At 36.4% G+C, this 15,730-nt stretch overlaps 1 protein-coding gene across 2 annotated transcripts in view; it reads left to right on the forward strand.

Moving 5' to 3' along the window:
• The window catches only part of LOC121408540 (palmitoyltransferase ZDHHC5-like), a 64,916-nt gene that overhangs the window by 36,204 nt on the left and 12,982 nt on the right, over window positions 1–15,730 (forward strand). For both annotated transcript variants that reach the window (XM_041600031.1, XM_041600032.1), the window contains exon 4: window positions 2,016–2,188. In XM_041600031.1, coding sequence (XP_041455965.1) covers window positions 2,016–2,188 — 173 coding nt within the window. The remainder of the gene's footprint in view (window positions 1–2,015; window positions 2,189–15,730) is intronic.

Raw genomic sequence — 15,730 nt, forward strand, 5'->3', positions numbered from 1 at the left:
ATCTTGGAAGAGTGTCATGTAAACCAAGCTAATGATATTGTATGCCTGGTTCAGGTATGCTGCCAGCTTTGCCCTAGAATGTGATCTTTTACCATCATCAAATACAGTTTTATCATACAGCTTTGATGGTTTGTATGGACTGGTAGCAGCAGCAAACAGTTGGCATGAATCATAACATAAGTCTAGACATTTGCAACCAACATTCCATCATTTTTTTGTTTGCATGCCTTCCCCTTAACCCCCCCCCCCCCCCCTTCCATCGAAAAAAAAAATCAGTATGGCTATAAGTGCTTTAAAGCCCAGAAAAAACAGAATTAAAGCTATTGGGTTCAATACAAAAGTTAATTTGGAATGAACAGGAGCAGAAAAAACAACAGAAATGCAGATTCTCTCTTACCCCCCTCCTCAAATTATGTTCCACATGGATACATGTACGGATATGAGACCGTAATTGGATTTGTAACTTTGTGTTTCACTTTAATGTCCACATTAGTGTTTGTTTTGCAAAATTGAAAATGATCCAATATGTGTGGATTTTGATCAATAAATTTTGAAACTTTGAGACCATTACCTTCACAGTGAAAGCAAGAAATTTGAAAATGAATATAATTACATGTATGGTATGAAATGAATATAGATTGTCGGCGGGAGTTCAAACCCCGGCCACGTCATACCAAAAGATGTTAAGAGATGGTAGTTGCTGCTACCCTGTTTGGCGTTTGACGATTAAAAGGAGAGAGCCTCGTCGATCTTGCACTGCACAGCCACTGCCGGGCCCACAATCAATTGGGCAAAGCAAATTTTCAGAGTATTTCATTTCATGTCTATTTCGAACAATGAAATCTAAAAAAAATATGGAGTGTATAAAGATTGTAAGGATGTACAGCATTGTTAAAATAAAAAGATAAATATGTATTCATACTGCATATTAGAAATCATCCAGAGCAACTGATCTACTTTCCAATAAAGCCTTGATCACCATCTAGCTATTATTTGTTTGAACCAGACAAATGTCAACTTCTGTTTTCATCACCGTGTGCATTGAAATAAGAAAATCATTTACATTTGAGTTTTTCAATTTAAAACCATTTGATATTTCAATGTGTACTGGGGTCCGTTTCATAAAGCTGTTTGTAAGTTAAGAATGACTGGTGATCACTTTTTACGCTCTAAACCATCGCCAATGAACCTACCATTTGCCACAAGAAAGGATCACCAGTCGTTCTTAAAGTCGCTCTTAACTTAGGAACAGCTTTATGAAACACCCACCATTACATACATGTATACTCAGTGATTATGTAATTTACATATATACTTCATATTAAAGTGTTACATATTTGGATACATCTTATCCTCTTTTTAATAACACCATATTCTTAAATTCCTTTGTCTTTTTAAAGTCAGTCTGAAATTCTGAATAAGGTTCAACATGACTATCATTCTATCATTACAATGTTACAGAAGCATATTTACTGTTCATTTGTTGATTCTTTAGTTAATGAATTTTCCAAACCATTAGTCATGTGTTTTACTTTTCTTAATAAACTTGAATGTACCTTGATATTATAGATTTTATCATCATACTGGACATACAGGTATAATTTCAGAAATGTATTTGTAAAGATACATGTAGTATGCTGCAATTCACCCCTTTTATGTTTGCGGTTTTTAATCTCCCCCCCCCCAAAAAAAAAAAAAAAAAGGCAAAATGTGCCAATGATTATGTGAACCTTTTTTTTTTAAATTTGGACATGTCAATTTTAAATTGTAGCCTGGAATATCAGATTGTAGATCACATATTTTGATAAATCTGACTTCTTTATGATGTACATGTACTGTACTCTCTCATTTTATATGACAGTGAATTTATACAGGAAGATTGATAATCTTTAGAATTTTCAATTTTATGTTTGGTGTAATACTCGTGTTAAAATTGACCTAACAACAACACCAAAAGGTCAACACTAAACTTGAAATCACCCATTGTATATTTTCTTCTCTTTGTTCTTTTACAGAGGTTCGATCATCACTGTCCGTGGGTGAATAATTGTGTCGGGAGGAGAAACTACCGCTACTTCTTTATTTTTCTTCTCTCATTAACGATGCACATGGTGTCCGTCTTCGTCCTCAGTCTAATCTACGTGCTGGAGACCAAATCCCCCATCTCAGACTACCAAACAATTATATCGTATCCTTTTCAACAAATATATTCAATAACAGTAATGATATTAATTTATATGATTTAATGTATGATATGCCAAATCCACTATAGAGTGGGTAAAATGCTTAAGAGATGAATAGAAACAACCCACTGGGTAAGTTTGATGTTGGGAGCTGCTGTTGGTGTGTGACTGGTTTTTACACCAGCCATAGCACCAAACTTTAACTGAGGCCGGTGCTGGGACCATTGTCAGGAGGTGTCGGGCTATTGGTTGATAGGTTTGGTATCATTTTTGTAAACCCACATTCAGTTTACATGTCGAGGGTGTTCAAAACAAATTCTCACCAATACCAAGTGCCGTTGTACTGCAACTCACATTCTTAATTCATATTTCCCCATTTGACATAGAATATGGAGAGGTGTCGTGGTCTAGTAGATGTGTCTCTGTAGTCTATATTATAGTTCACAGGGTTTGGGGTTCAATTCCGGCCTCGGCACTAACATCTTTTAGTATGTGTTGATCAACATTTGCTACACTCGACCCAGGTGAGGTAAATGGCTACCCAATAGGAATTTATATGCAGCGCTATATCTCTTTGTTACTAGGTGATTATCCAAGCAGACTAGATATCTGCGCGATAAGTATTGGTGATTTATCTTGCTGTCAGACACCACTTTGAGATTTGATTTCAGATTAAGAAAAATAATAGTCAGCTTTAGTTTGTTGTGGGTGCACAATGTTACTAATACATGGAAAGATATTTTCAAGGGAATGTATTATTTTAAGTGTATATTTTTTTTTTTGGGGGGGGGTTCTGTTCGAAGTTTGGATTTAAAAAAAAATTGAAATAATTTACATGTCTCACGAATGATAAAATGCTTGTTTAAGGAATGACCTTTCCTGTTCAGTCTATCTATATGTATTCAAATCAGACAATTTTTTTCTTTTATAAACATTTCAAGCATTTTAATTGCATCCTCTCAAGTGCTTTCAGAGGTTCTATGGCAACAAATTAACATTATCTGCTGACCTTGTATCCTATATGGGCTGTTAGATTCCTTGCATGCGTGAACAACTAATTGATGAGATTGTTTATGCCATTTTGGCTGTTTGGGTCTTTTACTATTTACCCTTTTCCCAATAAATTTTTTCATCACTATTTGTCCAGTTTTATTTAAAGAATATCTGGTTATTCCTGATTTCTATGTACCTTAACATACATGTTGCTGTTGTAAGAAGATTTAAAGTAATTTCTTAAAAATAAAAAATTAAAACAACCCCACATCCTGTGGAATTGTTTTACCTATGGTTCCACTTTTGTTTTCATTTGATTTCTATCTTCTTCTTTTTTCCAAACTGAACAGATTTTTGTATTTTATGGGTCATCAACATGTACAGCATGATATATTATTACATGTATACATGTATGTATAGAGAGATTTTTATCTGCCAAAACTGATAATCCCATTAATAATTAATCTCTAAATTATTCCTCTCACTTTATATTCCTTCATACATATATTCATTTCTCTGATCTTCCATGCATTGATAGTTGGAGTTTCTATATTACTAATACAATAAGTGCAAGGCTGATTTTTCTCCACAAAGCTTCCCAACCATTGTACTATACACAAAACATGCATTTTTCTAAAGCCCTTTGTAGAAAATTACATATCAATCCGAAAATTGAATGTAAATGAAAATATGACTGCAAAACTGCAAATCAGCTACCCATCTCTGAATCCAGAATTTCGTGATTTTCAACTGCCATTTCTTAATTCTACTTATTTAATATAATGCTTGTTTCTTCATATTTCTCCTGCTTCTTGTGGTTGGTATGATGCGAAATGGGGAAAAGGAGCAATTTGGTACATTTCCCCATGGAATTAGGACTGCCTCTTTATATGAAATTCTCCCTGGAAAATGATATGTCTCTTGATTACCATTTGGTGTTTGTTGAAATATGAAGTGTTCTGTTTTGTATTGTTGTTTTTATCAGGTATTGAAAGTGATTTGAATAAATTGGACCCCATTCACATTCACTTTCTTGTAAAAGCTACTGCTATTGCATTAGGAAACGGTGCAGCATGATTGTGAAAATGTATCCAAATCCACCTTGCGATTAAGCTTTTTGAGATCGTTTTGCCTCATGAACTGATTCACAAGTGACTGAAAGGTACTGCTCACCTGAAGTCATCTTCACCCGGAAGTACTGTGATATGTTGTGCAAAATATTTAAAGGTAAATAAGGCAGCGGTTATGAAGTAGTACATAAATATTGAGAAAACTTTGACCTATTGCACACTGATTAGAATGTTACCATAGCAACAAGATTGATTAATCCTGCTGACATAGTGAACATATTGAGCACTAACAAAATTTTCTAGCTCGGTCCAGTGGGAACCAGTTCAGGAAAGCGACTTAGAATGGTGTTAAATCTTCTAGCTCGGTCCAGTGGGAACCAGTTCAGGAAAGCGACTTGGAATGGTGTTGTTAAAGTATGATTGCTTCGCATCGGGTTTGTCAAGTACATCTCCATTTTCATGATTCTTTTTTTAAGGTTGTTGGTTTTTCCGGCTCGGCCCCTATAGTCCACTCCACACAAAAAATCCCTCTCTGTTTGCCTCTCTCATTTTCCTCTCTCCAGTTTCCCCCTTTTTGTTTCTGTACTCTCTCTGGACAAGCTACATCTCCATTTTCATGATTCTTTTTTAAGGTTGTTGGTTTTTCCGGCTCGGCCCCTATAGTCCACTCCACACAAAAAATCCCTCTCTGTTTGCCTCTCTCATTTTCCTCTCCTCTCCAGTTTCCCCCTTTTTGTTTCTGTACTCTCTCTGTATCCACCTTTCTCTTCCTCAAATCTTTTTCTCTGTGTTTTTATGCAAAATCAATTTCTTTCAAATAATAAATCATTGATGTTTATTCTTTAAAGAAATTAAAAGAAATAATCATTTACATTTGCCCTCAATCTCTTCCTTCATAATTATCCCATCACGTCTTCCCTTACTTCCTCTTCATCTTCTCCCGTGTGGCAACACTCTTTTTCTCGTCATCCATCTTTTCATTGAAATATCAGTAGTTTGTGGGGCTCCGGCAAGGTATCGGAAGCTGTATTAAGAGAGATGGCTGGCTCGCAGACACTCGCATCAATGTTATGATTTCTGTTGATGCATCATGAATATGTTCTGGGTGGAACAACTTGGCTTTGTGGCCAGGGAGAAATGTTGTCGCTGGATAACATCCCAAACAGTTTAATGTATCCAGAATCAGCTGAAAGGTCACAGTGGGGCTCCTTTATTAGGTATACTCTGTATAGTTCTGTGCCCCCCCCCATCTCCCTCTCTCTCTCTCTCTTTCTCTCTTCCACTTTATCGGTCTCCTCTTTTTGAGTTAACATAACCTCCAATTTTATTAATAAATGTGAAAAGGTAAATATCAGAATCACTAACGCTGCATCTAAACATGGCTCATATTTGTTAAGCTAGCTAATGCTTATAACATTTGACATGCTCTACATACATGTACATTACTAAAACATAAAATACACTAAAAATGTAATTGCTAATAATAATTTCACTTCAATTTTCATAGTGAAAGATCTTCATGCACCACAACTCTGGTGTATTTCATAATAATGATTATGAAACAGTGGTTCAATGCTTTCACCAAAGAAGCATGCAACAAGTGTCTCTTGCTGATGGATAATACTCATCATAGCTGCATTAGCAAGGGTGTCGTTTTATACGTTTTGGGAGCATTCAATGATGAGCATGTATTGTGTACATTATACATCGTCTACAGTATTGTACATGAAATTCAATGTCATTACATGCTAGTTTTTAGTATAAAACCACTTACATGTAACAGTTCATGTGCCTGTATTTACTCTTTAATAGATGACAGCTATGGTTTATCTTCATCTGTAATATTTGTGTTGGGTTTTTTTTTCTCAACAAAAATGGCCTTAGCCCATAAAGAGGCTGTTCTATACAAGAGAAAAACACTTCTTTCATATATTTTATCATTATTCTACCCAGCCATATTACAGCAATAGAGTTTAACTGCATGTAAGCCATTCAAGAATTTGACTACTTAGTTCCCCCCCCAAAAAAAAAAATAATAATGAATGAATGAATGAAAAAATGAATAAATAATTTATTGAAAAATAAATTTACACAATTTGGAAATACTTCATGAACAGTATTTTGTTACCATGCATGGCTACATAATTCTGTTGACCCTTTTTTTTTAACTAAGAGTATGATAATTTCTTTTCCTTAATCTTAAGGGGCTTTCCTGCAGTAGGGATGTATTTACTGTCACATGATTGGAAAAAGAAAAATACCTGTAACTTACAAGAACTTCTTCAGGCCTCAGTTCCCGTATCCACAGTTTTATGTGCCAGATAAAGTTTTTGTAGCTATGAGCCATTAATTAAGATGACTCTCACATTTTTTTTTTATAAAAGATTCACATTTTCCTTGCTTCTCATCATCAGCTCTCATAAGTTTTTGCATGGCCCCAAAAAATAAATAACTGCAAATTTATACCCCTGTGACAGTTCCTGTAATTCTAACAAAGTACATGTCTTCCGATTGCGTGTGCAGTATTTCTTTTGGGGATATTACAAGTACTTTACTTTTGCATTGGCAAAATACCGTGGCCCCCGTCTTTATACAAAGAGTTATGATTGATCCAATCCTCGTCAGCTATAGGGAAATCCATAAACATAATTTTTTTGCACAATGTTCTTTGTAAGCAAAGAGGAGCACGCTTAATTTTCAAGAAAATTATGAATGTATGAATATGCATTATATCTAGAAAATATTTCGAACAAATATGCATTTTAGACGTTGACGTTGCTGGCTTGATCAGATCAATCGCAAGTCGGGACCAGGGTATACATGTATATCGTGATAAGGCAGGTGTGAAAGCTCTTGGTAGGTAGGGCTCAGGATGTAGAGAGGATATGGGGTGAATTAGGGGAGCTTGGATGTCAACTTTCCTATCATCTTGCTGGAATTTGAGTCACTGTATGCCTCATGGTGTCTCGGCTCCCATCACCGATGTCTGACAAGGGAGACGATTCCTTCCCAAGGAAGTAAGGATGATCCAGGAGATGGGTGAATTGGAGGAGGAAGATGAGAGAGGATTGGTAGGAGAGATGCAAGGTGGAGGTGTTGTGTAGTGGTCCTGACTCTTTCGCAGGAGAGTCTTGTGTTCAAATCCCACCGACAAGAGCATCTTTTGGCAAGATATTCATCTACATGTACATGTACAGTGTACACGTTGCCGGGTGTATGGTATCCCGTAGGATGCAAAATCAAATGCAGTATACTTTAAACGAATTTGAACTTGGGAGCTCTTGCTTGAATGCTCCCCAGGGAGTTGAGAATGTGCATATGATGTACATGTACTCGGGCAAGACAGGATCTAATGACCGTGATCAACTTGACCGTGATAATGATTTATCATCATAGTAAAATGCCAGAGGCATTGTTTCAATGTACAAGACATACCTACGCTGACAAATTCAATCTAGGCCAAATAAATGGAAGGATCATTTTCAGGAGCCTTTGACAGTTGGCACTTGTCAATGACAATCAGTGACATTCGACAAGCTTCATGAAACAGCTTTCTTGGCCTTCCTGTATACATGTAGCCTATATAGCCTATTGATTAATCGTGTAATTGACTTTACGTTCAGTGATATGAATGACTTAATGATTGATTTTATTGAGCTTCTGATTATAAATAAATCGTACAAATCAACTATATCATACAGGATCAGTCACTGCTCTTATAGGGAAAAAATTAATACCTCGGGAATTTTTTCTTCCGAGTCTATTTTTTTAGCTCACCAGCTCAACTTTGCTACATTGTATTACAGTTTATATTAGAACCTATGGGAAATGCAGGGGCTTTTTATTAGTTTTCCATGGCTCTTTAGGTCATTTCGGGGGCTGATTTTGCCCCGAGTCCCCATTTAAATTTCCCTTTGTTTTTGTTACCCGGCCCAGATCTCCCAGAGGATAGCATGCACCTGGGACCATGGAGGCAAATGTGACCTTTCCGCTGCGCATGTTCCCCCTCAAGGCTAGCTGCCGTGGATAGGGACCCTGGTAATCTCCCAACAGAATGATACATTCAATCAATTTCTACTCATTCATATTCAAGAATAACCATAGATTGTATACTTTGATCAGAACATTGGCTGTAATGCAGAGATGCCAAGTTCAAAGACCAGCTAGGCGTGAGAAGGAGATTTGGGGGCTAAGGAGTCCCAAAGGTGGGAGTCTCGCACCTATAAAAGCATGAGACTTGGTATGTCTGGTGATACCATGTAAAAAAGATAAATCCTTGTTGAACTAATATGACTGATTTTTTTTAAACTGATGGACATTTAGTTCAAATCAGGGTTTATAATTATGTTTAATCATTTTTTTGTCAGTCTTAAAATAAACATCTCTCTTGAAACACAAATATTAAGTGTATAAAAAGATGATGTTTGAAAAGTGAATTTGGTAGAACCTCAGGTGCAAAAAGTTTGATGAAATGCAATAAAAATGCAATTCTGACATACATTACATGTAAATGAATGTGACATTTACTTCTGAGGTCAAACTTAATTGGTGATTGGTAAAGAGGGTATTACAAACAATGCAATTGATATTCTCCCCCTCCATAAACTGTGTTTTGTGTTTATGTTCTGATTATACTTCTTGTTTATAATTCTAGCTACATGTAGCTCTAAGAAATAAACACACTATTAATTTTGCATGGTTTGACAAACTGCTCAGGCATTATACCCACAATGCAAGCTACAAACATGTGGTGTAAATGTTATGTGTGTACTGGTGATGGAGACTAGGTTGTTTGGAGAAGAGGTAGTCATTATGACATCATTGAGTGGAGAGGTCTCTATGCAAATAAGATGAGGGTATTCCCCTGACTCTCTGCCTCATTGTGACCGAGCCATGCATGAAATGTGAGGGTATTCAGAAAAAAAAGAATCCGCCTCTCACGATACTACTCATGCAGTGTTTATTTAACCTTTACAACCTCAACGTTTGATAATCTTAATTCATTCAAGCTATTGTGTCATCAGGGAGTGCAGGTTTGTTTCTCATGTGATTTCAATTCAAAGTGAATCTTTGAATTATCAATACTCATTAGGAGTTGTATCATATGGTGGGAGCAGGGGTGATGAATGAAATGAATTAAAGGTCAAGTCCACCCCAGAAAAATGTCTATTTGAATAAACAGAGGAAAATCAAACTAGCAAAACACTGAAAATTCATCAAAATCAGATGTAAAATAAGAAAGTTATGAAATTTTAAAATTTTGCTTATTTTTCACCAAAACAGTGATATGCACAACTCAAATGAGACAGTAGATGATGTCTCTCACTCTTTGTTTTTTATTATTTGAATTATACAATGTTTCATTTTTTATAGTTTTGACAATAAGGACCAACTTGACTGATTCATCTAATATATTATTTCACATGTTCAGGGAGGAGTTAATCGTCGTTTCACTTGACAACGAGGAGGAAAAATAGAATATTCCCGATTTCATATGATAAAATAGAAAGGAAACAGTGAGTGGATAATGTCATCAGTCTCCTCATTTGCATGCCCACCAGGATTTGCACATAACTGTTTTTATGAAATTAAGCAAAACTTTTATAAAATGTCACAACTTTCTTATTTTGCATCCCATTTTGATGAAATTTTCAGTGTTATGCTTGTTGGATTTTTCTCTTCTTTTTTCAAATCAACTTTTTGATGGGGTGGACTTGTCCTTTAAAGAAGAGAAAGAGTAGAAAATAAAAGAAGGGAAAAATAAGTAATGGCATGTAGTGAAAAGAGATATAGGTCACAGTGCTAAACTGCTCAACACATTTAATTAAAAAACTGAAGAGACTTTCAGATGAAATGGTTGTATTTGTAGAAGGCATCATTGGCATGCTTTGTTTTCTCCCCGGGGGGCCACTTCCATTCACGAGTGGATACCATGCGCGACCACGAGGTTTCGCAAAGCACCCTAAACATGTAATTTCCATATTCTGAAAATGCACCCCTTAACAAGTATTGGCGTGTGAAAACCTACCCTTAACCAGTATTGGAAACAAGTCAAAACGATACTCTTATTGGCAAATATTCCCTGAAATGAACCCCTAAACAATTACAGGAATGTTTCATTGTAACGGGTCATTCAGTCGTCGGCTTACCTTATTTGGTTTAGTACGACCCCACCTTCTACACCTCGCGCAAATCGGACTCTAAACACGAAGTGTTGGGGCAAAAAGGACATCCTTTATAAAACATTTTAATTTTGTTTTATCATCCCGCAAATTCGACCCTAAACACATAATTTTCCTAGTGAAATAGATACCCTTTTTTCATTATTTTTGTGTTTTTGACACCCTTATCACGTTACGTACGTAACGTGCCCTATCGTGAAAAAGACATCCTTTTTACGTGTTTTTTTGGTCGCACATGGTATCCACTCGTTAATGTAAGTGGCCCCCCGGGGTTTTCTCCTTAGTATTCAGATTACATGGAACTTATATATTGTCCCGTGAGAAAGTCAATGTTGCATGAGCTATGCTATTGCAGTTTTTCACACGTGACCCCCGTAGAAATAAATCGGCCATGCTGTGTTTACTTGTCAGACTGCCATACCATGGCTTATACAAGCAGATTTAGGGATGATCATATTTGATGTTAAGGGGATTTGTTTGGAAGTCCATTATAAATCCCCCTTAGGAAACAATGGACTATTGTATTAACCCTGCCACTCCCAAAGGCGGAGGTAAATGAGTGAAGTCAGTGACTGGAATGGACTTGCCGATTGAATAGGGTTAATGCGTGTAATTTTATCTCCGAAAAGGAAAGTGAATAATGTCAGATTTGGTGCCAAAATGCAGGGATTGTTTCCATTGCCCATGTGTCTACATTCACATGTCTATGTGAGTGTTGTGCAGTTATCATTCATGTAGCCTACATGTATATGTCCGATAGAGAATGCACAGGAAGAAATTACTTTATTCATTGGAAATTAGGAAGTCTCTCTTCTATTAAAGGTTGAGTTCATTTTTGTCATGGGATTTTTCATCTAGAAAAAGAAAATATTTCAAACAATTAAGAATGAACAAGTGTACAAGTTAAGGAATTAAATAAAAAAAATTTAAAAAATTAAAATGCCTGATAATAGAAACGTGTCTATGGGACCACCATATCATACATGGATGGACAACCGTACTTGTATCCCTATGTCTGTGTGTATGAATTCCTTTTTATATTTTCTAGTGATATAGACCCTATAAGCATTAAAAGAGGAAACCGTAGCGGTGTATATTTTATTTTTATTCTCCCTGCAAAATGACGTGGAAAGCTGTGAAACTCACAAATTATTACTCACCTTTCCAAGTGGGGCCTACTGATTTCTACATGTTCTTGTAATGATGTCCCAATTTAACACTGAGTGCGGGGTCTTTTCTCTAACCTGTATGTGGAATGTGCATTTGAAATTGCACATAGTCATTCTGAAACATGATGAGTGCCAACTGATTCATGAAATGGCAAATATTTTCATTCTGCACTCCCACTGTCAAGGTTATCGATTTGATTTTGTGATTTTTCTGCCATTTTCATCAATTGAAACCTATCTCAGAAAATTGTCAATAACACTATGTTATTCACATTCAATAACTGGCTGTGAAAAAAAATAGTGGCTTGTAATTTTGGAGTAAAAAACCCCAAACTTACACAATATTGCATTCATATATGTAAGGCCTATTCCTACCGGGACACTTTTACCTGAGATGGTTACAGATGGAAGCTGGGAAAGTACCCAGGGGTGCGTTTAAACACCCTTTTTTAACCTTTGCGAAAATAATGATTTGAAAGACGTTTCAGCTACGTTAGTTATACTTTTCCCCCACTCTTTCTTTCTTTTACTTCATCAGAAATTAACTTTCATTTTACATTGTCTCTCGAGAGCTTTGAATTGTCACATGAACTCTGCCAGAAGCATTGTCACATGGTGTAAATATTTTACTGAGAACTCTGCCACAAGCATTTTAAAGGGGGAGTGAACGGACCTATACTCTCATGTTGTCTCTCATTGACTGTATGTTATAAATGACTAGTCTTAAGATATACCCTTAGAGATAACTAGATACAGAGGACAATCTCATATTTGTTTAGAGAAAAAGGAAGGGTACCTTCTTTGCTACTTTTTGACATAATTATTGCGATATTAGTGAATTGCTGTGTTATCATTCACATGGGTCTATATTACAAGACTACTCTGCTCAATGTTGCATTATGGGTAAGGAACCTGACCATGCTTGAGGACTTGAGCTGGTGCTATATATACAGGGATGCTGGTTCGCATTTGCTTTATAAAGGTGTCTGTACATGTACAGTATTTCCTGTTATCCTGTACGGATCTTCCTCATGCAAAAATGACAGCATTGAAAACAAATTATTCCACCTCACTCTAAGTCATAGATCTCTCCAATCGATTCAGCTTATTGTTGATTATTACAAGTCAAGCACTGAAGCTGATAAAGGATATGTATCATCTGTCCTCATAGATCCATGTTGTCATTAGCCTTTGGTGTCACTACTGATGTTTATAGTTGTTGCAGGCCTTCCCTTTCAAGTGAGTCATGTACATGTATTCTGGTTTTGCCTTTCACAGCACGCCCTCGTGTGACCCAATGTGGGCCTGTGTATGCTATGCTGGATTATGCAGAATGAGGTTCTAGTAGTTAGTATGTTCATCAAAGGAATATTTGTTGATTTGTGAGTAGGTAAAATAAGTGAGATAAAAATCAACAATATTTTTGTAATAAAATTTTAAAATGATTTTTAATAATATTAGTCAGATATTACAAGAAAAATCATTTAAGAATAGTCTGAAAATTTCAGTACATTGACACACACAGAAAAAGATTGCATTCCCATCCTCCCCCACCCTCCCCCCCCCCCAATAAAAACAAAAAAAATGAAAATACACCAGTCTGTCCAAAGCATGGATAGCGAAGATACACCAGTTTCTGTTTTGCTTTTGGAGAGAGGTTCTTGTGAAGGTTTTGTCATTTTTCATGTATATCTTTGGCAATGTCAACTACTGATCCTCCATCACAAAGTCTTCAAGGTCTTACTTCTTTGTTCCCTTCAAGAAATTGTCATTGAGCCAAAATTTTTCATGGGTACATGTAAGTGCAGGGAATTGTTACTGAGACATCGTTGGTGTACACAAGTAGCTAAAGGCCACAAGGGTGTAATGTTTCCAGCTATCACTTTGAATACAAATATATGTACATGTAGGCATGTCAATTGCATATTTGTATGCATATTTTGATACATCATTGATTATGATATGGGTTTGTACATACACTTACCTTTTTTTAGGATTATTCGAGTGAACACTTATCATTTACCATCTTGGACATGACTTGACCTCGAACTAAAAATGGAGTGATTAAAAGAAATGAATGATTCTTATAAGGTGGTTTCAGACCGCCTCGAAGTTCGCCAGTTCCAGGTATTCTCTGATCGGGAAATTTACCCCGATCAGAAAATACCAGGTATTTTGGTAATGTGAAAGCAAACTACGCGTAATTTCCCCGAAAGAAAATACCCGCTAAATAGTAGGTACTTGGCGAAATTACGAGAACTTTCGTGGGGATTTTTCCAAGGTCGCAGGTATTTAGGCGATGTGAAAGCAAATTACGGGAACTTTTATCCCAGCGTGTCGTTGGGCGCGGCGGCGTGGGTGGCTGCTGGGCAAGTGATTTTGAATCTCCCGCCTTGCCTGCTTATCAGACCACACTGCGCATGCTCGTAACTTCGGGAACTTATCCCGAAGGATGTGTTTCGGGGCGGTGTGAATGCAATAATAATTAACGGGTATTTTTTAGCCTTAAAAAGTTCTCGTAATTTAACGGGGATTCTTGTGATCGAGGCGGTTTGAAACCGCCTACTGAAATTCCCTTTACATGATCTCCTACACATAAAACCTCTTCCAGGACAGCGTGTACGCTTTTAGGGAGAGTACTTCAACCTGGTTCAATAGTCACAGGAAGTAGTAATATGGTGTTTAGCAGCCATCGTGAACATATTAGATTTTTTCTGAAGATGATCTAATATTAATTATTCACACAAATGGAATCAACTTAACAATAACTCACGGAAAGGTGTATTATTCATGATTCTGGGACAAAGTGTTCAGAAGTTAATTTTACACACCCCCAAAATCCCTAAACAGAGGTATTACTCGTCATTCTGGAGCAAAAGGATCAAGAGTCAATTTTTAAAAATGGCATCTGGTGGCCATCTTGGATTTGACCTGAAGATGACCTTATATTACAAAAATGATAGAAATCGGTTCTACACACCCTAAACCCCTTAAAAAAGAGTCATTACTCATCATTTTGGGTCAAGGGGTTTAAAAGTTAGGTTTTGAAGATGTCATCTGGCGGCCATTTTGGAATTATGCAAATTAGCAAAATTGCCCGAACGGCAACTTTGGGCAACCAAGCTGAATTTGTTCTAGGACCCCATAGGAACACAACTCAAGAAAAAAACTTCTTCGAAAAGAACATTTCTAGGTTGGTGTATTGAGCCTGTGGGACTGTCAAATCGACGATATAATATGTATTTGGATACAGCAATATAACATAACATGCATGTATAAGACAACAAATGGGAGTTGTGTTACAGCAATGAAAAGTGACACCTTCATCAGTCATACTGAACAGAATTAGATCTCACTTTCAATTGGATTTTGTTTCCAAACTTTCGAGAGTACTAAAAAATTGTGTTTGAGGAAATGTTGAAAAGACAGCAATCTCTGATTGCCACTGACTTTTGTGTAAAGAGATGGTCCCATAATTCCCATTAGTTAGGTCATGTCTTACTCATGCCTGGGTTACTAGTTCAATTGCATGGCAATTAGAGCTTGAGCTTGTCATGTTTGTTTTCCAACTTGTACAACTAGCAAGCGTCATTTAGAGAGTTTCCTGTGATGTCATATTTTGATTACCGGTATCACCCTTCTTTCCAAGCTAAGATTTAAACCCGGAGCCTCCGGTGATTTATTTGTGCAACAAAGTTACATGTATATTATAAAGAGTATCCTTAAGGAGTTTTTAAGGGAGAGTTTATAATCATTTTTGTTCCTTTCTTGCATTCATCAAAGAATGCAAAGCTATGATTGGCTAGTGACAAAGTCATGATAATTGTTAGTTTTTGTGATAATGGGCCCCGCCCCCAGTCGTGGAATAAGTGAAAGTTTCATTACATTTTTTTAATGGTTATATGGGAAGAATAAGAAATTAGTGAGGTCTACTGCAAACTTGCACAGGATTAATGGGACCATATATTTGTATGCAGTCCCATACAAGCATTTCTATGTGTATGTGCATTCACTACATTTTATTTTTGGCCTGAAAAAAGGAATAAAATTTTACAAAATACAAATTTTATTTTTAAGCAAATCATTTTATTATAAGTGAAAGAAAATATCAACATTTTCTAGTCGGGTTTATC

The sequence above is a fragment of the Lytechinus variegatus genome, chromosome 2, assembly GCF_018143015.1.
Source record: "Lytechinus variegatus isolate NC3 chromosome 2, Lvar_3.0, whole genome shotgun sequence".
NCBI lineage: Eukaryota > Metazoa > Echinodermata > Echinoidea > Temnopleuroida > Toxopneustidae > Lytechinus > Lytechinus variegatus.